This window comes from Ptychodera flava, chromosome 1, assembly GCF_041260155.1.
Source record: "Ptychodera flava strain L36383 chromosome 1, AS_Pfla_20210202, whole genome shotgun sequence".
Lineage (NCBI taxonomy): Eukaryota > Metazoa > Hemichordata > Enteropneusta > Ptychoderidae > Ptychodera > Ptychodera flava.
In genome coordinates, this window is record NC_091928.1 from 18714615 (window position 1) to 18740150 (window position 25536).

The window sequence follows — 25536 nt, forward strand, 5'->3', positions numbered from 1 at the left end:
TCTGTGACTTGTAGAGCCGATAACTATCGGCGATTCGGACTTAAACTATGATACCAGACGATACTTTGTCAAATCGTGGGTAAATATCGGATGTATATCGGAGATTTCACCACCAAACATATCTGACCATCCGACCACCTCTGTCCTACTCTTAATTCAAAATAGCATCCATGGTCGGTAGTCAAGAATCCTGCATGTTTTACACTATTAGATTTATTCATGCACGAAATACAATTTTTACATTTAATGCATTTTTCATTAAATGTCCACACGAAACTTTCATACACATTACTATTTGAACTTCGTCGATAGGGACGATCGGATATCATATATCATCGAGAGTTTGGGAGGGCCTAGCACGAAATACATTCTTTACATTTAATACATTTTACTCGATGATCGGACTTGGACAGAGGACCGATTGGACATCATGAGAAGTTTTGGCTGGTCTTGCGCGAAATACATTCTCTAGGCCTACAACAATAGACTATACTAGATTTTTCAAATCGCGGGTAAATATCCAATATATATTGGAGCATTCCTCACTTTACAGATCTGAGCAAGCCCGATTTCCTAAGTTCGACCCTAACTTCGAAAAACAGACGATATTATAGATTTGTCAAATCGCGGATAAATATTTCCCGATATATCAGCCATTTCGATCTGGCCAAGTTCGATTTACATGGTAACACATACAATCAGCCAATCATTCCGTATCATTCACGAACCAAAAATTAATATTAAGCTACTGATGAAGAAAACTGTTTCGAAATGTAGCGTTGAAGGATCGCAGGGTCACTTCAACTTAGTGTCTCCAATCAAGTTCGGGGTCTGTACAAGTACAGTGGCTCCCTCCACGGAATCATATACAAAACGCAAACAACCAAGATATGAGTGGAGATGCTTTCCCACTATTACACATCTTGGTTGAAATTGGTATGGTTTGATTTTAGTCTGGGAAAGTAATAATCGATGTCAGAAATATAACTGTCCTAACTCTCTATATTCGTCTTACGTACGCTCTGAACTGTTGACGCATAATTACAGTACTCCTCCCCCTGATAGCTCCAATCGTCTGTATCGCCGATGACGTCAAGCATGCTGCTACCATGAGCCTTTTCGCAATTAGATTCCAAGCATAAATGTAGTCAACTTCAACTTCTCTTTTCATCGCGCCATTGTTGTCAGCGCGTGCAAGTATGTGGCAAATTGAGCTGTTTTTTTATTCAAGGGTTCTATCAGAAGGGATAAATGATGAAATGCGCTAAACTTAGGTTTCCCTTTTATGGGGGCTTTTGGCACATACCTTTATCATGTACGTATGGCAATTATCAGTAGTGGCAGCCCTAAAAAACCTATTGAGGCGGATCTGAAAAAAAAATACCATGCTGTGGGCTCCTTTCAAAATGGTTCACCCCAACCAAGCCCCCCCCCAAAAAAAACATGGATTATCCCCGACACGAATGCGGTCAGCTCAAAAAGCAAGACGAATGCAGAGTCATGAAATGAGTTGAGCTTCAAAGGTAATCTAGGGAGTCTGATTCAAACGAGTCGCGGCGCAAAGCGAATGCGTTTCACCAGTTGCATTGAGTTTCGTGAGAGTTGCATGCTGGTTCGCGAGTAGCTGCAATAATTGTAGCCCTTGGTTGGTGGGATTGGGCTTCTGTCGTGCGGCTCGCGCCTTGCCCCAACCAGGGCTACAATTTCTCCCTATACCTGCTAGTGTAAAAGCTGCAGTGCGGATCTACACTGCATGGTCAAGGCACACACGGGGCCGCATTATTAGAGAATCTCGCCTTACCGTGTGCAAATTTCACTATAATCCTGCTCCCGGATAATGTTAGAGCCCTTGTAACTCCTATCGATGGTCAACTTTACTCCTTGCAGCTGAAAAATGACAGTTTAATGACTCAGGCGCGAAGTCAATTCGAACTGGACCGCCGTCGTTGAACTCTGTACCCAGCCGACTTGTACCATTACATTTTAGGGGTGGCCGACAGGTGTGAGGGACTAATGAAAACGGTGGCACTAGCAGTACAGTAGCGCGCTAGTGGCAGTATAGTTGTTGTTATTTAACGCTATCTCTTCGGAGGATTGAAAAAGGTCATAGGACTGTTTGCTCCTTTTCAATTACTGCTAGAATACCACTATCGCTGAAAGCAAAGAGAGACCAGTGACCATTGAAGAATTGCCATCTTTATTTCCTGAGAAGTGAAAGAGATATTCACGCCATGCAAAGTCTGTCGTCTGGTCTTTGTCATTTTATACAGATGCTCTGACAACAAGAGGACACCGCGATATAATTATAAAATATCCAATCGATATTTACGGCTAATATACTATACGATATAGATCTCTAAGGCTATAAAATCTTCGATATATATCGGATATTTACCCGCCTAATTAACAAACTCTAGTATCATCTAGTAGCGAAGTTCGAGCCAGACTAGCGCTTGGCCAGAGCTGTAAAGTGGTGAAATGTCTGACAAATATTCGCAACTCTTTTTAATCTTGAAGCTTATAGTGGTACATTTTCCGACTGTTTCAAATGTGCTGAAATAGTTCCGATTCATAAGGGAGGCTCTAAAAGTGATGTTAACAACTATAGGCCTATCTCCCTTCTACCAGTTCTATCTAAAATACTAGAAAAACATGTTTATATTAGTTTTTACAGTTTTATGCATTTAATCTTTTTTGTTACAACTCACAATCATCAGACAACATCACTCTTGTCACATTGCTTTAGTCAAGTTAACTGACCAGGGTCTGACTTTTACAGAATATAGATGAAGATAATTGTTTTTAGATATACTTAAAGATTTTTTCATCGTTGATCATAACATTTTGCTGAGCGAACTTTCTGTGTACATGTTTTCTGATTTGTCACTGAAGTGGTTCGATCAGACCTTACAGGAAGAAGTCAATGTTAGCTATTTAGGTGTACACGCTCATGTTTTGTCGATTGGTGCAGTGTATCTCAGGAGTCCATTTTTGGTCCACTTCGGATCATGTTATGTATGTCATTTTCCCCCACACTCATCATGACATGAGTTAAATTAGTCTGGAACATTCTCAACTTTGTGTAAAAATGGGAAGCTTTAAATAGATACTACTACTACTACTGTGACTACTACTACTTCGGTGCTTCAAATTTTATCAGATTTATTCAAAAACTGCTGAGGTCAATATCAAAGCATGTATGTAAAACATGCTGATTACAAGGAATTTGTTTACAAAAGAAAGATGTATCATGAAAAAGCACAGATGTGAAAATGATGTAAAGAAATCCTCATACAACCCGGCCTACTTCATCATTGAGATGTATGTTGACAGACAAGAAAATGCCGAAATTTTAAATTGATAAACACTGCATTATTGAAGTAGTCATGAGCAAACGGATGGAGGAAGTCCATCTGATTAAAATCAGGTGTAGAGTACGGCGACGTCTTCTTATGCGCACGCGGTATTCTCTCCGAGTCGCTGTCGCCTCTCACTACGCGACAGCGAGAGAATACCGCGTACGCATAAGAAGACGTCGCCGTACTCTACTTCTGATTTTAATCAGATTGGAGGAAGTCGTTCCTATATTAGGCTATTTCCATACTGAGTTCATCATGCACACTGTAAAGTTCACTACGGTTCGAAGCGAGACTACATAAATGTCCTGTGAGAAAATTAACCTGGAATGTAATCCGCGTTTGTGTAATGAGTTAAGAAATGCTACGACCCTACAAAAACAGTAAAATACCTACGTGTTGTATACAAATAGCAAAGTATTTGGCAAAGCTGCACTATAAGTAACTATAAATAAACATCGGCGATTTCACAGACCCGGCGTGCCGTGGCACAAGGCTAGTCATTGTAGTATCGTCTAGAGTCCGGAAATTGCCGATAAATATTCTGTAAGTATAGGCGATTTCACAGACGCAGAGTGCTGAGTCCAGTGTCGATCGGCGATTTCACAGTAATCCCGAAATCGTCGATATGTCAACTTTGATACTAGATGGAAAATATCCGATTTTAAAAAAAATGTTCAAAGTCACGCCGTCATGGACAAGAATGCCGTTTTGGCACCAGTGTGTGAAATTAACTTGAAATGCATGCTGGTCGAAGGACCAGTAGCAAAGAGAATCTGCTGGTCCTTCTTGATGTATGTTGGTCCAACAAAAAAACTAACAAAAACCTCTTCAAAAAATGTACTTTCAATTGAAAATAGCTGATAACATGGTACATTATCAGCCTCTCCTACTCTGGTGTTGTTATACAATATTGATACAAATAAATGAACAAATATGTATTTTAAAATTTAAGTTTTTTTGCTCAATAATATATGCCATGACTAGAGGTAGGTATCACCAAGAACCAGATCCTTATGGGAAAGTTTTTATAGTTCATTCCAAAATTAACATGGGGGAAAAGTCTTTCAGTTTTCATTCCAAATTAATATGAGAAAAATTCTTTCAGTCCTCATTTCCAATTAACATGGGAAAGAGTCTCAGTTTTCATTTCAAATAAACATGGGGGAAAGGTCTTTCAGTTTTCATTCCAAATTAATATGAGAAAAATTCTTTCAGTGCTCATTTCAAATTAACAGGGGAAATAGTCTCATTTTTCATTTCAAATAAACATGGGGAAAAGTCTTTCAGCTTTCATCTCAAATCTCTACTACATTGGAACAAGTCTCCAGTCAGTTTCATTTACACCATCAGCCATTTCAAAGAGATCATGGGCAATATCATCCTCAGAGCAGCTAGAGTCTCCAAACTCAAAGTCAGATCCATCGTCTGATTCTACATCAGTGTCCCGATCTGTACACTCAGTAGCAACTGCATTTGCAGCATCTGCCTCCTCTTGCAGAGTTTCCTGTTCTTGAGTAGATGCAGATGCAGTTGCAGTGACTGTCACAGCATCTGTCAGCAACTCCTTTTTACGTCGAGTGAAGCCATCCAGACAAAGTCTTTTGATGGACGGTTATTCATAATATGGCATGGGCATTACGGGAGAGATACTGAGATAGCAGAGTTTTGTGAAGACCGCACTGTTCATTTTTACAGTGTTGCCTCAGCTTTGGCGCATTACGGTTCTTAGCGTGTTCCACGGCGATTTTAGGAAACTCTGACTGACTGTGTGAGGCTAAATTTGAGTGTCTAAAGTTGTTAGTGCCAACCACAAACGGACCCTTAGAATAAGTTGAGAAAACAGACTTACAAGATATGCGGCTACCTTACGGGCAGAGAGATCGCCGTTTGCTCGTCGGCATGGTATGCAGTACATACATCTTCGACTTAACCAGTCGCGGAACTCATTCTGCCATGAATGCTGAAAAGATCGCGGTTTTCGTCTTTCTCGATCAGGCAAAAAATAAATAAATAAATAAATTGTGCTGTTCCGATAACATGGTTTTCAAAAATAAGGTCGGTTGGTCTGCAGGGATTTTTTTTCCAATTAAATATTTTTTATATTCAAATATGTATTTTTCAGGGGTTCAGGGCGGTCAAACACTGGCCAAAACATTTCCAAAAAAAATTATTATACATATAAAAGGAATAAACATAAAAGACATCCTTGTTCAAGTAAAAATCAAATGCCAAGTATTATGAACACTTGATTTTACGGGTTTTTTTTTCTTTCTTTTTCACTTACGTGTGTTTACGTAGCTCTAAAAGTGTGGGGTCAGCAGGCAAAAAATAGGGTAGGTCGGGTTATCGGAACAGCACAATTTTTTTCTTTGGCCTCATATTTCCTTCGTGCCTGTTGCTTCTCCTTGTCGTTTGTTTTGTATTTTTTTTTTTTGGGGGGGGGGGGGGCTCACACCCTTCAAAAACACTCCACATATTGGAAGGGTGATCCGAAACAGCGTAGTCAAGTCGCGCGAGTGTGACAGCAGACTTGCAAGACCTATGACCTTTCTAACAAACTTTGTTAGTATCAAGAATTGTGATAAGTCAAAATAATAGCCTGCCCGTCAAATCGGCCAATTGCGTGCGTTATTTTAAAAAGTTTTAGCTGTCGCGGCTGTCGTTCTCTGTTCTAGGAAAAACTAGGAAAAACACTCATGCAAGCGGGAATCGGACCGACTCATAGTTGGATACATAGCCAAACAAATTTGATTTTCAAAATTATAATGTGAATTTTGCACTGGTCCGAAGGACCAGTGGTCTGGAAAAACTGCTGGTCCGTCGGGGATTCTGTTGGTCTCGGACCAGCGGACCAGCGTTAATTTCGCACGCTGTTTGGCACCCCACTTCACACATTGTGACCTTTTTAGTCGAACAGATTTTGCTTGGAACCACTCTTTCCACATTGAACAACAGCGGCATCTTGTAATGTAGTTGTACCATGGAGGTGGATGGTTGAACTTTAATAGTTGTGAAAGTTGAACTAGTTATATGGAGTTTAACTTAGGCACATGCCTCTGAACAATGTACATGGACACAAAGTTCTAACTGCTTCAAATGACCCGTTCCCGAGTAGGATTTATTGAACTAGTACGTAACTTATTTGAGAAAGTTGGGAAGATAGAGCACAGGATTTATGAACTAATTAAAATGCGTAGTTGAACTTCGGCAAAAGTATCTCTCTTTATTCACCAAGAGTTATATATTGTCATGAAAATTACCCACCCCTTTCAATCCCATAAACTAGTCCTACGAGTATGGCAAGAGTGTCCGGCTTTGGCTCCGGAGGCAGTGAAGGGCTACCCGTAAGCATGCTCATTCAGCTCCCTCACACCTGTCGGCCACCCCTAAAATGTAATGGTACAAGTCGGCTGGGTACAGAGTTCAACGACGGCGGTCAGGTTCGAATTGACTTCGCGCCTGAGTCATTAAACTGTCATTTTTCAGCCGCAAGGAGTAAAGTTGACCATCGATAGGAGTTATAAGGGCTCTAACATTATCTGGGAGCAGGATTATGGTGAAATTTGCACACGGTAAGGGGAGATTCTCTGATAATGCGGCCCCGTGTGTGCCTGGACCATGCAGTGTAGATCCGCACTGCAGCTTTTACACGAGCAGGTATTGGGAGAAATTGTAGCCTGGTTGGGGCAAGGCGCCAGCCGCACGACAGAAGCCCAATCCCCACCAACCAAGGGCTACAATTATTGCAGCTAGTTCGCGAGTTGCATGTAGCTTCGTGAGTTGCATGCAAGTTCGTGAGTTGCATGCACGTTCGTTAGAGTTGCATGTAGCTTGGTGAGTTGCATGCACGTTCGTGAGAGTTGCATGTAGCTTGGTGAGTCGCATGCAGCTTCGTGAGAGTTGCATGTAGGTTGGCTCAAAATGCAAGTTCGTGAGTTGCATGTAGCTTCATGAGTTGCATGTAGCCTCGTGAGTTGCATGCACGTTCGCGAGAGTTGCGTGTAGCTTTGTGAATCGCATGCAGTTTCGTGAGAGTTGCATGTACCTTCGTGAGAGTTGCATGTAGGTTGGCTCAAAATGTAAGGTGTTAATTTTGGCATGGATTACACGCCATACCTGCCCGGTGATAATTACATACGCGCATGTGCTCGTAAATTATCGCAGTGGAAATATTTCCGAGGCGACCGGCGACCGCGTATCCGCCCGTGATAGCGCTGATGACTATCAGTATGACCCCATGTGCACTCCATATTATTGTTTGTGCCGTGAAACAGCAGACTGACCTAAATACTGGTGAAGTCGTTGTCTTGGGGTCAACGACCCAAACACAGCATTCGGTCACAATGTACACGCTTTCCGCGTGGTGAAGGCGTAGCTTTTTTCCCGGCATTTTTTTTTCGCCACATCGGACATTTATTCGCACTTTGCCTATGTGGCAGCGAACTTTAGCGAGAACCCTTAAGCTTACTTTGGTATAGCTTTCGGGTTATGGCCATGCAGGTACGACGTCTTCGTGAGCCATACGTCTGGAGCTATGACGTCACGATTGACGACAGCCCCATTCTAATGCTTTGGAATCACCAGTCCCATGTTTCCGTGTCTGAATTCCTCGCATCACCTTTTCGTAAAATTAGATGCCGACAGATCGGTGCGTGCACGCAAGCGTCGCCGGCAAACGTTCCAGGTAGAACTGGCTGGACATAAAATTCAGTCAATACTTGGAAAACCGCATGGCCTATTTTTAGCACTGCTACAGTCGTCTCGACCTGCTGAGAAGGTCGTGGTCGTTGTCATGACAACTATCAAAATTTCATACAACTCTGAAGATGAAACAAGTTGTCAATAGATCACCAAACTTTTTAGTATCACTGCTGTCCATTAGGTTAAAACAGATCGCTTCTGGTCACCGCATGCGTCAATTCAGAACCTGCACATCATGGCATTTTTATTGGGTTACATACTGATCAGTACAGCTATCCTTGATATCCCTGTTTGCATGTCCAAAAATGCTAAACAGAAAACAATGTTTTATGCAGCCAGTTATAAAAGACAATAACTGTTGCATCAATAGTGCCAAACCAGGATTGTTAAGAAAAAAAAAAGAAAAAAGACCGCGTCGCCGCATCACTTTCAAGTTGCTGAATGTCAAGGACCAGAACCATTTTTTTTGGGTGGGGCTTATACCAGTTTCCTTTTGGTACTCGGTGTGTAAGTATTCACATCAAATGACTAGAAAACTCCGTGACTTCATGGGCAGAATCTTGAAAATTTGTTTTTTTTGTCTAGTTAATGAGAAACAATATCCCTAAACTAAATATGCATGGATTACCAGCCTTGTCACTGGGCTGCCACTTGAACTTCAGCAAATGGTAGCCCAACTGGACTTCCAGGGGGAAAGTGATATATATATATGATTACACATTGCTTAATAGTAGTAACCTTAAGGCGCTAACTTCCGAGACAAATTTAATCATCCTATTTTGTTTAGTTTACTTTCTGAAAATGCAACTGACAGGCAATGAATTGGTAGACCCAAAGGCCTATACTCTGACCTCCAAAACACACACACACACACACACCACACACACACACACACACACACACACATGAGATTTACACACTGGAAGTAAGACTTGTAGTATACTTACCGCGCTTTGCTCTCCTTACATCCACGCATACAGCAGGCCAAGACACCGTGAGGATAAACTGTAAGTGAAAATAAATCGAGTTGGTGTATCAACACAAACATTGGTAAGCTTTCTAAACATGACGAGTCAAAGGTCGTAAAATGTTAGAAAATAGCAGCTTCAGGCTTTTTTCATTGCTGCTCCAAAAGTAAGTGTCAATTTGTGGGACATAAGCTGTAACTTGTGGCAAGTTTTTCAGTATATTGCTTCTTTATATCAATACCGTGTCTGACCTAATTCCTTTTGTCATGCTGAAATTTCGAGTATTCTTTTGGCAACACAGCTTGTATGTGTGTAGTGATCATTGCTTATTGTTTACAAATGAATTCTAGTCCAGACTTGAATACAATTTTCAACAATAACAATGGAAATTATACTCATGTACGTTGTGTTGATATGCTAAATACTTGGTATTAAGCTACATTTTAGGGATTCATGCAGAAACTGTAGGGAAACCACAAAACAAAAGTTTTGAAAAAATAGCCAAAAGAAACAGCTTTAATATTTCAAAATTAAAACTTTTTCAGCGAAAATGTTATAAACGCATATTCCATTTTTGCGCACTTTTCAACATTATGAATATTTTGAAGCTGTACGAAACGCGTGTAATCAGACAGCGGATACTCGTTTGGCGTCTATCACATTATGAGATCTAAGGTAGAACGTAACGCACCTCGGGGACAGAAATTCGGGCCTTCAAATTTTATCTATTTCCTTCTGACCTACCACTTGTTGGGGCTCATTTTGATGCTCTCGCAAAAAGAAAAGTTTTCATGGTATTAATTTTTCGAAAATCGAAACTTTTATTTATCGTGTTATTTGTGTATCATTAAAAAAATCATACTATTAGCAGTATTGTACCATTGATCGAACCGAACATGACTCTCTTCAAATTCATTGGTACGTTTACCTTTAATTTCTGGTTCCACCACTCCGCTGACTTTGAACAAAGAAAAACAAAATTTTTGTTCATATACTTACAATGGTACCCGTCCACAGAGGCGTGGCAGCTTCGTATCCCCAACATTTGTATATGAAGAAAAAGGCGCCAACGATAGCCGTCAGTGTTCCCAATATAATGATTATCATTCCAAAAGAGAAGGCGATACCGTAGGCGAAGGATTGCATGACTTCCCGCTGCTTTGCCATCTTGTTACACAGTTCGCCTTAACTCGCATATCTCGCTCACTGAGCTATGATAATAAATCAAATGCAGAGGCAATCAGTGGGTGGCCTTCAAAAACGATACCAGCCTTGAAACATAAGCATAAACATACTCTGAGAAGTGTACTGCTAATCCCTCGAGGTTATTCTAAATTTCTTTGGAATGTTAGATGGTGAGTCAAGCCCTAAATCCTGCCATCCAAGTATATTTGTCTGCCAATTTTTTGCTCACGTGTTTACACACGTGAGCATATGTCGCAGCAATGTCTGTCTGTCTGTCTGTCTGTCTGTCTGTGTGTCTGTCTGTCTGTCTGTCTGTCTGTCTGTCTGTCTGTTGGTCCGATATCTCAAAAACGGCTGATCAGATCAGAATCAAATCTGGTACATATATTCAGTTAGCAAATGGCAAGAAGTGATTAGTTTTTGGTGGGTGTGGCTTGCATACTTTTTGCTCATTTGCATAATTAATGATTTTAGAAAAAACGGATATACATTAAAAACGACTATACACAATTTGATGAGATTTGCTACAAATGTTGATCACACCAAGATATATCAGCAGTGGGAACCATTAAGGGGTTACATGAAAGATAGTTGCTAATTTGCATATTTAATGAACTTTCCTAATTAGGGATATATGTCTGATTTGACTTGATCAAAATTGACCAAACTTGGTATGTATATTAAAGATACTATTATTTAACATTATTGAAAGTCATTAAGCGTTTTAACTTTAGCCAATTCCTAATTTGCACATTTAATGAACTTTGCTAATTAGGGATATATATTTGAATTGACTGGACCGACGTTGATGAAACTTGCTAAATGTATTTGGAGCTACTATGATACAACATTTTTGAAAGTCTTTAAGCATTTTTACTTCAGCCAATTCCGAATTTGCATATTTAATGAACTTTCCCAATTAGGGATATATATCTGAATTAACTTGATTGTAGTTGTTGAAAACTTGCTATATACATCAAAGATACTGTGATATAACATTATTGAAAGTCAAAAGACATTTTACTTCAGCCAATTCCGAATTTGCATATTAAATGAATTTTCATAATTAGGGATATTTATCTGAATTGACTTGATCAAAATTGATGAAACTTGCTATGTACATTAAAGACACTATAATACAATATTATTGAAAGTCATTAAGCATTTTCTCTTCAGCGAATTCCTAATTTGCATATTTAATGAACTTTCCTAATTAGAGATATATATCTGAATTGACCTGACCAAAGTTGACAAAACTTGCTACATATATTGCAGATACCATGATACAACATTATTGACGATCATTAAGCATTTTTACTTAAGTCAATTCTAATTTACATATTTAATGAACTTTGCTTATTAGGGATATATACTGGGATTTACTTGATCAAAGTTGGCAAAACATGCTATGTACATTGATGATTATGCCTGGTTAAAACAATATCGAAAGTCATTTCACATTTTCATGTCAGCTAATTTATAATTTGCATATCTAATGAGCTTTCACAGCTCGGCATATATGGCTTGAAGGACTTGGCCAACGGTAATACACTTGCTATATAAAATGGTGATACAATGACAGCAGTCAAAGAACTTTAATATTTTTATTTCAGCTAATTACATATTTGTATACTTCATGACCTTTTAGAATTAATCGGCGGTGATTATTGTTCATTATGTTGTTCATAATACTTCCAATGAAGTTGCCAACATGTGGCAAAGGTTCAAAAAAAATAATCGCAATCATACCAATCCATAATCCAATAACACCAGGTCAAAATTTGTAAGACAATAGTTGTAAACATAGACACAAAACAGCACAGAACAGACAGTAAATAGACGGTACACAAACAAAGTCAAATCCATGAAAGAAAGATATATGGACCTCTGGCCAAAAGACCAAGAAGTGATGTCAGGTGTTTCGAAAATAGTAAGCGCATCCTGCCCCACATGTGGCACCCGCCATATATCAATCTGTAAGTCAGATAGGTAGTGGTCACTAACTAAGGCCCCATGTCACCGATGCCATCAGTGATCATTTGTCGAAGAGAGATATTGTATTTATCTACCAGCTTGCGATACCTACCAAAAAAGTAGAGACAAGTCTTGTTCTGGTGTAACCTTGATTTAACAGTTTGTAAGAGAGATGGCCATGTCTCTCTACAAAATCACCATATGAACTGCATGCTCTTGCATATCGAATAAGCTGGGAAATGTATACCCCATAAGCAGGTGAGAGTGGAATATTACTGATGAGGTGTGGAAAATTGATTATACTAAAGTTGAAATCATCTCTCTTGTCATATAGCCTAGTAGAAAGGTGACCATTAGAGTCAAATTCAAGTAAAATGTCCAGATATGAAGCAGAAGAGGCCGTTTCTGTAGTTCTTTAATCTCCAATTCTGGAGTATAAATCATAGCGAGATATTTACTGAATTCAGAGTTATTCAATGAAATAACATCGTCTATGTATCTAAATGTAAGGTTGAAAGTACGAGCTACAGAGACCTGTTTCTGCTTGATAAGGTTCTGGATAAATTCTGCCTCGTATGAGAACAGAAATAAGTCGGCAAGTAAGGGAGCACAGTTAGTGCCCATAGGAATTCCTGTACACTGTTGGAAAATGTGTCCTCCAAATTCAACAAATGTGTTGTCAATGAGGAATCAAGCATACTGAAAATGTCTTTCTCATTATAAAACACTTTAGCGTTAGTAATATTTTTAACAAAATATGTAGAATTATACCCTAATACTACATGAACCGTTTTTGTAGAAAAATGCTTGGTTCATGATGTTTTTCAAGCGTTCTTTCAATTTATCATGTGGTATTGTGGTATACAATGTGGAAAAATCGAAAGTTTTAATAGATGTTATTTTTGAAACAGATCTTGATTTCAAAATTTTCCAAGAGTTCCTTCGAATATTTAATATCCACATTTGATTTATACCACTCCGAGAAAAGACAACATCACAGTATGCTTGAAGTCCTCGTTTAACAGTACAAAGAACAGAAGTCAGTATCTTCGATAACTCTGTTGTTGAACGTTTTGAAGATCCTGCGATAAACCTAGCTTTGTGAGGTGTTTTGTGGAGCTTTGGTATCCAGTATAACTAGGCAACTTATTATGGTCATCCTTTGTTGTAATATTAAAATTATCCATGAATGACTATAAGTCTTATGGTTTGCCAAATTTCAGATTTGTTGAACATTGATTGTCTGTAAGTGGAGTTGGTGGAGGTCTTAGTTACACCAAGTTCGTCTATAAGACATTCAAAATAATACTTCTTACAGACAAATACAATGTTATTGGCAGCTTTATCAGCAGGAACGACAACATATTTGTCATGGATATCATTCAAACACTTAACAGCATCAGAGTCGTGTTAGGTTCAATCAATTGTACATTACTGCTAATAGTATGATTTTTAAATGACACACAAATAACACGAATGTCAAAATTTGCATATTTAATGAACTTTCCTAATTAGAGATATATGTCTGAATTGACTTGACCAATGTTGACAAAATTTGCTACACATATTGCAGATACCATGATACAACATTACTGACAATCACTAAGCATTTTTACCAAAGCCACTTCCTAATTTACATATTTAATTAACTTAGCTTATTAGGTATATATACCGGGATTACTTGATCAAAGTTGGCAAAACATGCTATGTACATTGATGATTATACCAGGTACTAGGTCAAAACAGTATCGAAAGTCATTTCACATTTTCATGTCAGCTAATTTATAATTTGCATATCTAATGAGCTTTCACAGCTCGGCGTATATGACTTGAAGGACTAGGCCAACGGTAATTACACTTTCTAGATAAAGTGGTGATACGATAAGAGCAGTCAAATAACTTTAATATTTTTATTTCAGCTAATTATATATTTGTATACTTCATGACCTAATCGGCGGTGATTATTGTTCATTATGTTGATCATAATAATTTCAATGAAGTTGCAAACATGTGGCAAAGGTTCAAATTTACACATAACTTCAATATATACTGAAACACGTGAGCATTTACAGTTCATATCTGGTCACTGTTCGCTGAAGACTGCCGTCAATCCCACCTCCACCCCTTTCTCCACCATTCTATCTTTCCTCTTCTCTCAGGTAAGGGCATTGGATTCCATCCTGAACCCCCATTCCTCGGGAATTCTGCTATTTCCCACACTTTCGGCCTCGCAGGATGGATCCAATTTTGAGCAGTTGCCTGACTTAGCTCCAGGCCATCAACTGCCCCCACCTTTACACCCCGCTTGCCTGGCTGACTCGGCCCTCGCCAAGTTTTGAAGTGTTCAAATTGTGTAATCTTAGTTATTAATGTACTGTATATTACTTTGTTTTATAGCATTTTCGGGTTGTAGCATATTTTGAGAGTATAGATATGCATGAATCGCTGATGGAGAGGCAATAATTAGATCCATGATAAGATCTAATACCGTACATAAGGGAGCTTTCACTAATTACAGGGGGTGAGCCGGGGAATTTCGCGAACATCTGTACCGTAAAATGTGACCCTCCCCCTATCCTACTGTCTAAAATGTGACCCTCCGACTTTCTAAAACTTGACCCTCCCCAAACCACTGCGGTATTCTCCCCAGGAATAACTAAAACAGTATCAGCTAATTTACATATCAATTGGTTCAATTGTTATGTTAGGGTCAAATTACAGAGGGGAGGGCTGATGTTTTTTAGAGGGACGGTCGCAATTTATCACGCAAGAATTTTTGAAGAGATATGGTATTTCATACATTTTAGGGAGGGTCACCATATTTTGTGCAACTATAAGAAGGCAAGATGTAGCTGATTAAGTGCTTCATCCAAAAATATCAAATCATAATACGTGGAGTCTATCAGGCATATTATTGACAATTTACCCCCACAAAACATGTTATATCTGTATTAAATATATTTGATAATGTATTTAAATGTACTTTGCTTGAATAGGGAAGTAAAATGAACATTTGTGTACATTAAATTGATTTCTGAATTTCAACTAAAAAGTTGGTTCACTATCCATGGTGTCTATGATGAAATTATGAATAGTTTTTCCAATACAAAAATAGATAAATCTTTGCATTTGTGTACTCTTGATATTGATATTATTTTTCTTGATTAGACTAGAGTGGTTACAAGTTTATGGTTGTGTAAGAAATATGATTTTGGAATTTCACTGAAATGTCGATTCACTATGCATTGGGGTCTAAGATGAAACTATGAATAATTTTTTTCAGTACAAAATTAGATAAATCTGTGCATTTATGTATGCTTGATTATTCACATTGTTCTTGATTATATTAGAGTAGTTACAAGTCCATTGTTGTGCAAGAAATTTGATTTTGGAATTTCACCAAAATGTCGATTCACTATGCATTGGGGTCTATGATGAAACTATGAATAATTTTTTTTCAGTACAAAATTAGATAAATCTGTGCATTTATGTATGCTTGATTATTTAGATTATTGTTCTTGATTAGACTAGAGTGGTTACAAGTCCATGGTTGTGCAAGAAATTTGATTTTGGAATTTCACCAAAATGTCAATTCACTATGCATGGCGGTCTATAAGTGTGTGCGTATTTTGTTGGTGATTTCCTATTCAGGATATATCACACGGACAATCAAAGTTTTGGCCATAATATCAGCTTCTGTCAAAAGTGACCCTCCCCCAAGATAGGTTTATAAAAAGTGACCCTCCCCCTTGAACTGTTTTCTAAAAAGTGACCCCCCCCCCATTCCCGGCCCACCCCCTGTAATTACTGAAGGCTCCCTAACTTAGGCAAGAATAAAATTTAATTTGCTTGTCTAACTGTAAGATGCGCCTTTACCTGCTTCTCAGATATCTTTTTAATGTACCACTGCATCATCAGTGCTTTAGTTGTATTTATTATGTTTCCGGTGTCAGATTTAATTGCCTGAAAATACGCGGACAATCTCGACACCATGTTCTTAACTGTCCCGCCCTCAGCCGTCTTGGACACGTACATGACATGTGACCAGTCTGTCCTACATATTCGCAGTCGATTTGGTGAACCGAGTCTTAGATTCATCGGGGGGTCACCTTGTTTTTTACTTTGGTGACAAGGGGGTACCATGTTTTTGAAATACCGAATAGGAGGGTAAGTGTCTTTTTGAATTTCGACAAGGCTCATACTTGCATAAAATGTATTGTGCCAGCCACAAATTTCATATTCAGTTGCATTTTCGCGCACCCTTCGGGCACGTAACTTTAATTATAACAAAACAAATTTTTAGAGCCCCGGGCCCGTCCTTGTGCAGAACTTTAAAGGTCTGGTGAAATGGTCCCGTTCGTGTGACTGAATATCTTCCAGGGGGTCAATACTATTACACTCGCAACAGAATTGCAACCTAAAAGTACGCGCAAGTGTTAATTTTTTTGATATTTCTATGCGCGGCTTTCATGGGGTCATTTTGCGACACTCAGGTCACGCCCATAGCGGGGATAATGGTTGGCCGTCTGTGACGTCACTGGTGTGTTCATTTACATCGAATAGCGGTCCAACGCCGCCTTATCTCTGCCCGGTATCCGCTAACAAAACACTGTTCGCGCTGCCCATTTGCCACGTTCGCCAATGCGAATCGAAATCCGAAGTGGCCAAAAAAAATCGATCCTAATTCGCCACAGCGGCGAAACTGAATTTTGTTTAAAAAATATGGTAAAATAAAGAAAAAACGTGGGTTTTTTAGTCTTTTGTTTAATCTGCGCTTCTCTCTCGGCGATTCGCAAAAACTGTGTCTACTTCCGTATTATTGCGTTCTTTCCGTCGTACGTATTTGCAATCGTGCCAAGTCTCGCGAGAGATTTGACATCATTTAGTCTAGTGTACAGCATGCATAAATGGCTCTCGCGAGAATTGAAACTAAGACACACGCAATCGAGCCCTCGACATAAATTGGACGTCATTTTGTCTAGTGTACAGCGGGCATACATGGCATAGGAACGCTCGCTCGCGAGAATTGAAACTTTTGCTATACATAGCAGACATACGCATTTTAATCGAGGCAACAAGGTTCGGTGTTGCAGTTGATTTATTCTGTGTTGTGGATTTTCATCACGGTCTTCAACATTCCATGTCGATTTGCATCGCGGTCCTCGTGGTCCGGTATTCCCCGTTGTTCTTCAATTTAATTGCCGTCCCAACGACGCGTTCCATGTTGCTGTCGATTTGTATCAAGGAGGACTCTACCTCCATGATTGGTATCGCGATCTCTACGTTCCGTGTTGTTGTTCGTTTTAATGGTAGTCTCAACATTCAGTGTTGCTGTTCATGCAGCTAATTTGCATCGTGGTCTCAACCTTCCGTGTTGTGGTTGTACTTGTAGTGCATTTTAATCACGGTCCCATTTACGTTCTAAGTTACTGTCGATTTGCATTGCGGTCTCGACGTTCCGTGTTGTAGACAAGTGCATTTTATGGCAGTCACAACGTTCAGTGTTGGTGTTCATGCTGTTGATTTGCATTGCTGTCCCAACCTTCTGTGTAGCGAGTAGCGAGGCAGGCTCAGCGAGGGACCGTGGCCGATCGTACGAACCAGCAGAGACAAGCACATCCTATGGTTCAAACACTCAACACTTGACGGGAACTTAAAATAATTTACAGTTGAGCCGTTCATGTTCTTGCCGCTGTCACAGCCACCAAAAGAACAACGTTCTCCCATAGTGAATGAGGACACTATCCTGATCATGTAAGCGGAAACCCTAGAAGTTACCCCCCGTAGGGAGCTTACGGAGGTGTGAAATACTTTAGTTCCCGTTATGAGATACGGCGTCGGGCAAACTTCGGAAAGCCGAAAAAAGTCGACTGGAGAGGCTCGGGGGACACGCCCACATTGCATTTTTCTTTTGCCATATTTCATAATCACGCGCGCTAAACGAAAAAAGAAATGAATGTAACTGTTTTATAGACCATCAACTGTATTTCTGTGATTTTGCAACATGGGCATTTCACCAGACCTTTAATATATGTCGACACAGACATACTTATATCTGAGATATCTGTATGTTTAATTTTTTCGGCGCGCCCTTCGGAAGCATTTCTTTAAAATATCAAACAATAATTTTCAGCATGCCTTCAGCTGCTATACTTTCATATATCAGATATATAATAAGATATATATATCAAAAAAATTTGCTTGTAGGAAGAATGCAAAAAAATTGCCAGGATTCACAAAGGGAAAAAAATACATCCAGTGGAACATGTGCAAAAAAATAATGCCCCCCCAAAAATCTTCCAGACCCCCAGGATATCAAATGGTCCACTCCTTATTTACATACCATACCCCAGCCCATTGGAAACCTGCAAAAGTACGGTCGTCATGACAAGTACGTGGCCATAACCACTTTTATTATCGCATTTAAAATGGAAATCGTTACTTTCTAAATACCTAGAAACTTCTACTAGAGAATCCAATTTAAATAGTATGGGGTATTCCACAGATTTAAATATCTCATATCGATACACATCCTAGGCTTGCTTCGCTCCACATAAATAGGCATGACAATATGAGGCGGGGGGTCACACCCAACCTTCCCCCAAACAGATATAGCCCCCGAATGCAACCTTTCAGAAAGTCGTTCAAGTTATGAAATTACCAAATTGCTGACATACTGGATTGTTAGCAAATATTCTAACAGGAGGAAAGTCATGATCATATTTTCTTCCCTTACAGTCACCGTTGAAATTGGTAAAATACTTTCTTATGCTAACACCGTTATTCAATGATATCAGAGTTGTCTGTTACGTATTCAGTCGATTCAGTCCATACTCTGTATGCTTGTGAACTCCGCCAGCAAAGGAAGTCATTTGGATTTAAAATGAAAGGTTATCCGGTGTGGGAAACGTCTCCCCTACTGCAAACCAAAGATGCATCAACCATGTCTAGTTGTCTGGGGGCGCCCCTTAGTGTCGTCCCCGTAACTCAAACGCTGGGACGAATTCCAATTTGCTTCATAATCAAATTCCAATACAGGTGGCATATACTGAAGTGGGAGAGGATGGACTTCAATACAAATCAGATAATGTTGGTAAAGTAGTTCGCGTAAAAGGGGACACCCCAGACAGGACCTGCAAATGGCAGGTTGCAAAGCAAAGAGCCCATTTTGGGCCTCCCTGTTGGGAGGTAGGGAAACCCAACAGAGAAAGTGACGCACACGTGGAGAACTACCTTGTACATAATTTAATATCCATAACTGACGCACAACTAGTGCTCAAGTTGTACATATCACAAATTGAATTTACTCATTTATCATTCACATTCTTCGCATCTCTACAATCCCTTGCAAAGTGTCCAAACTTTCCGCGTTGAAAGCATTTGTAATTCTTTTTGGAACGGCGTCCGGATGCCGAACCGCCCAACGAATAAGGCATGTAACTCGTGGAACACTAGAGTTCTTTAGAACTTGCTCTTATTCCCGAGGAGTAAGATAATTAGGCGGCCTGCGTCAACACCAAAATCATTTGCCTCGAATTGTGATAACACAGCTCGATATCTCTGTAACTTGGGGTGGCCAACCATCGTGGCTCTGTCAACCAGGACTCTTAGAGCGTTGATAAGCTGAGGTCTGGATACCACAGCTGCACAATGCGCCATTTCCATAACCTTTTTGTAAGGCGTCATCAACACTTGCCACACCGGCTGATTCTTCAATCTTTCCACCTTTTTAAGCAATATCTCCAATTTTTCAGACACCTGAAAGCAATCAGGGAATCTATGAACTATACGTTCACAATGGACACGAACTTTAACAGTCACATTGTACACCCGTATTTTTACAGCAATTGTGGCCACCTATGCCAACCGACTCATGCATATTCTGGCGCCCTCCAATGGCCCTTCTTGACAGTGCACTGAAAAAACATTTCAATTCCCGGTATAAAAAAACTTAGTACATGAGCAGCGAAAACTGATTTAAAAAACAAACGAAACAAACGAAAAAAAAAGAAACAGGAAAGGTTCAAAAAAGTGTATTGGCTTAAAGTGTACATAAAAAAACTAAAAAATACATACTCCACGCTACTTTTTAATTTCTCTCCTTTTTTATATCCCCCAAGTCAAAACAAACGTGCAAGCATTAAGAACACATGAAAAGTAAATTTGAAGAAAAAGACAAACGTAGAAAGGGCACAAACGTAATTTTTTTCCAGCAACTGAAGACAAACATATCACTCATAAGGCCAAAAAAAAATATGTGCTGTTCCGATTACATGGTTTTCAAAAATAGGGTAGGTAGGTAGGGAAATTTTTTTTTTTCATTTTTTTTTATTTCTCAATGTGCATTTTGTACGCGTTCAAACACACTACCAGTGAACAATTTCCTCATGAAACACACTCAAATTAAATACCAATATATTAAAAAAAATATTCATCAGTAGAATTGAAGTGTGTGGTTTATTAGACTGCCACGGAAATTGATATGGCTGAATTACGATTCTTTGACAGGAAAGTGAACTGTTTATCCACAGGTAAATCCTCAGCTTTTTGCAGTCACTCGCAAGAAAAACGCACATACTTTACGTTGAAGTTGTTTGTAGCCTCGTCAACCTGTATATTTGTCTGCTGTACAACCATGGCCCAGCAGCATCACTGGCACATTTAACTTGAATAGAGTAAATACATTCAGAAAAACCTGGATTGTGTTCCTCCAAAATTTCTTCGAATGTTTGGTTCTGTTTAACAGAAGACAAAATCGACCTTTCTTCGCCATGATCGCATTTGCGAAACAAAACTGAGTACACGCTATGTCCATCACGAGTCACCATTTTGTTTGAGACGAGGCCTGCTATAAGTAGGGATACCAGGCCCTTTTTTGTTCTTGGTTAAACTTACTTGAATTGTATGTTTTCTTGAAGATCTTGTCTCAGGATTTAAAAAACTGTTTGAATGATGGTTCTATCTTGTCTACTTCCAGGGTTATGATTTTTTTTTAATTAAAATATGCTCGATTTCTTTTGTAGTCAAAAAAATTTCAACATATGGCTAAGAGTCATTTTGTGGGTATCCCTATGAAAAATATAGTTGTATAATAATATTGATTCTCTAACTAATCTCTTTAAAATACTTTTTGTGCAATATATTGTAAGAGTACGGTATAAGGAGCTTTTGTTTTCTTTACACAGAGACTTGAAAATGCCAAAAATTTTGTGAGACAGCGTTGAAAATTGGACGGCACGTGTAGTGTATACTACCAGTCAAAAAGCTATTTTTCGCCATTTTCAAACTACTGTAACTTTCAGAGTTTTTAAGCTAGCTCTGTCAAATTTTGAACACTTTATATTGAGAGATAATGCAAAGAATACATGCATTTGTAAATTACTTGAAGTTTGTATTTGAGATACACTGACAATCAAGGAGAGCCAAAAAATGTTGGACGGAATGTCAGTAAAAATAGCCACTTTTCCCCATTTTCAAACAGCTGTAACTCTCAGAGTTTTTACGCTAGCTGTACCAAATTCTGGACAGTTAAACTTGAGTAATAACAAAAAAGAATAAATATATTTTAGATCTGTAAAATTTCTTAAATGTTACATTTGAGAAATTCTGATATTCAAAAAACCAAAAAACATAGGAATATGAATAAAATAAGTCATTGCATGCATTGTTCAACTGATCAACTCACAGTACAGAATAATCCCCCTGGAGCTGTCCTTTTTACACAAGAATATTACTCCCCCCTAAAAAGCTGTCATTTTGTTGTACTCAATTTTCCTTTAGCATTGAAATCTAGAGTCAGGGTTATGATTTCTTCCTTTCCTTTCCTTAGATTTTTCATTCTCTCTTCATTTGCCCGTCTTTCAACTTGTCTTGTTTATCAATTCCCGATTCCTGCACTACCCCTGTCTGTCATTTTCCCCAGTTTACGTTAATGCTGTTTAAAAATAAAGGTTGTTTACATCGCATGCTGACTTTATTCCCATACATCATTGAAAGAGTATTCATTTCTGTTGTCAAATATCATTTTGTAAATTTTGTGTAACATCAACAGAGTGAAAAATGAACACAATTTAATGTTCGCAAAACTACCAGGGTTAACGTTTGAAAACAGCTGATTATAACGTTGGCAGTTAGGGGCTGTTCAACGAAGTACGTACGTACGGCAAAATTCACGGTAAATTCCGAACGCACAGACTTTGAAACTACTCAGAACTGACCTTAACCACACAGTTTTTGGTGTACGGGTTTATATTTTAATGATAGAATGACCATAAAAAGTAAAATTGACCAACATTTTGCTCGATTCACTATCACAAAACACTTCCGGCTTTCACTTGGCCTGCATGTGGCCGCACTGTGCATGGCGCGGTTCGGAAATGACAACAAGAATGTAAATGAAAGATTACATCAGAAAACGGCCATGAAAATGCTTCAAACTTTCCACAAATTTAATATAACAGTTGCTGTTTGGTATACTAACTCCGATCACTGAAAATTGTCCCTGCATTTTAGCGAAAACCTACCTACAAAACGCCGTTTAGGCACTGAACAACATACTGTAACGAGCCATTCCATTCTAACATAGGAAGTAGTGGCCTGAGAAATGTGCGTGCCGCAGTACGGCACGCTGTATGGCGAAAAATAATGCTTGATTTTGAGCGCTAAAATGACACGATTTTTTCCCTTTATTTTCAATAAATATCCCATGGTAGAACCAGCAGTTGAATTGAAATTTTTTTATCGAAAATTTTATTGAATTAGACCTAATACTTTTTGAGATACAGCAGTTTGAAAACCGGAAAACGTTCAGTGTGCAACAACTGCCCGGGAACAACTGTCAGTGTCATGTCGCAAGTTTTCATGAGCGTCTGGCATCCCTACTATAAGAATGACGTATTAGTTCTCGCGTGATTCACGCGATTTGTCATAGTTCTCGCGTGATTTCATGCGTTTCACGTTTTTTCATATCGTTATTTTTACTTCCGGGTTTACGAGGCTCTAAAAAGTCTAGGGTCGGGGGGTTAAATTGGGGTAGGTCGGGTAATCGGAACAGCACATATTTTTGGCCTCATCTATGTGATGGGGTTCAACCATGGCAGTTAATTCAAATCGCCTGGACGCCCAGACAAACATTGAACATTGCTGTAAAGAGTAAGGAGGCGCTTTTAAAACTTTTATATTTATTATATCCATGAATATCCATGGTCACTATTTGAGGCGAATATTGATTTGACTGAGGAATTTTGCTCTCGAAAAAAGTGAAGAAAATGGCCGACTTTGTCCCTTTAATTGTTGGTTCCCCAACTCTGCTTACTTTGTACACTGAAAAACACTTCAGAATGGCGAAACCTTTCTTCATCATTCATATACTTACAATGGCACCTGTCCACAGCGGCGTGGCAACTTCGTATCCCCAACATTTGCATACGAAGAAAAAGACGTCAACGATAGCCGTCAGTGTTCCCAGTATTACGATTATCATCACCAACGGGAAGGCGATATCGTAGACGAAGGACTGCATGACTTCAATCGGCTTCACCATCTTGTTACACAGTTCACTTTAACTGGTTCGTAGTCCGAAAATATGCCTCGATCACGTACCAGCTGATAAACTGTGATAACAAACCAAATGCCGCGAGCCGCGTTCAGTGACTGGTAATGAGAAGAAGGCACAGTGCAGACATGGTTATGGTTGTAGTATTATATTAGAAATGTTCAATTGTGCACTATTAAACGTTAACTGAGTATAGGGTGTATTTGCGATCGTGGTGAAAATTGAGGGTGTGTTCAAAACAATATAATTAAGGAATAATGTATTTTTCAAACTCAATTAACCGATTTACAATTACTCACAAATTCAATTAACCGTTTTCCAATAACACATAAATACTTCGCAAGACGCTTATTCGATGTCAGTGTGTTCGATCTGCGGTTTCAATAAATCATACCAGTATTTTCATCATTGTCATCACACGTTTTTGAGTTGAATATTTTGTTAAATTTTGGTATTCTTATCATTTAAGTGTCTTTTAAAAACCATACTACTTGAATTCTTATAAAATTGGTTGAACCTAACAATGTCATGCTTTTCTAATCATGTGATCAATTTTTCATCTGTACGCGTATAGAGCGTACGGTTGCTTGCTAAACCACTCTGATGTTGTTTCCCCCCACTTTATCCCAAATTTCGAGGATCTTTTTTTCATTTGTAAACAGAGAGACACAGAATATTTAGACTAGTGACTTTGTCATTCATATACTTACAATGGTACCCGTCCACAGCGGCGTGGCAGCTTCGTATCCCCAACATTTGTATACGAAGAAAAAGACGTCAACGATAGCCGTCAGTGTTCCCAGTATTACGATTATCATCCCCAACGGGAAGGCGATATCGTAGACGAAGGACTGCATGACTTCCTCGTCTTAACTCCTCCGTAGTCTGAAAGTTACACCTTAGAAGATGTGGTACCCAAAAATACGGCGGCATATGCAATAATAAAACACAGTAAAAATGACACAGTCAAATTTAAGCCTGGTTAAAATTTGACAAGGACATTATATGTAACTGTAGTGTGAACACCACGAGCATTGGATTTATTGACTATGTAGTGTGGGCGATAAATAATTTCATTGTGTTGGAACTTGCGGAGGTGTTCAAAACAATGTTGCAAATGACCACACATTTCACTATTTTTTAGAATATTTGTATAACAACTGGGAGGCCGGTGACAACAATGGTGATAAGTTACCAACAACTTCATGCACTTCTCAGTTTGACTTCTGCCACCACTAACGCAACATGCGGTTATTGTCCAGTATTACCACAACACATTGCAATGGACGCTGGAGGCGATGTGCCTATAAAACCACCGACTTTGAAATTAAAAAAAAATAGCTAATTTTTTTCTGTTACGAACTTCTGGACTGAGGAAATAAAAATGTGTTTTCGTGTGCTTTCATTTTCGTCTTAACTGTAAAACACTACTATTCGTCTGTTATTCTCCATACGGTATAAGTTTACACCATACCATTTCATACACCAACCCGTTCACACAGAGAAGATATGCAGCATTTGATATCATAACTGGCATGTGTCAGCTCATTACAGCACTATAAGTCTGGTGTTTGTATTTAATAACAATCCCGACAATCACTTGGATACGCGCAGCTTAACTTGTGAGTTGCTATGTACCCACGCACCAGGTACGCCCGACATTTAAATTGAACTTTAATGTTTACGTATTGTCCTTGAACGAGGCTGCAAAGTCAAAGTAACCAATGTGTATTTTGATTGCAAAACCTTTACCTGTATTCAAGCTTCATTGGTCCTACTCATATACAACTGAATT

At 39.0% G+C, this 25536-nt stretch overlaps 1 protein-coding gene across 3 annotated transcripts in view; it reads right to left on the reverse strand.

Moving 5' to 3' along the window:
• LOC139132024 (nucleolar and coiled-body phosphoprotein 1-like) overlaps nt 1-25536 on the reverse strand; it is a 60762-nt gene that overhangs the window by 34530 nt on the left and 696 nt on the right. The window contains exon 1 of one of the 3 annotated variants that reach the window (XM_070698405.1): nt 24452-24633. The exons of 1 other annotated variant lie outside the window; for it this stretch is intronic. In XM_070698405.1, coding sequence (XP_070554506.1) covers nt 24452-24598 — 147 coding nt within the window. In that variant the 5' untranslated portion in view covers nt 24599-24633. Of the gene's footprint in view, nt 1-10027; nt 10161-24451; nt 24634-25536 lie in introns of those variants that run through there. One more of the 3 variants, XM_070698412.1, reaches the window with a different exon arrangement.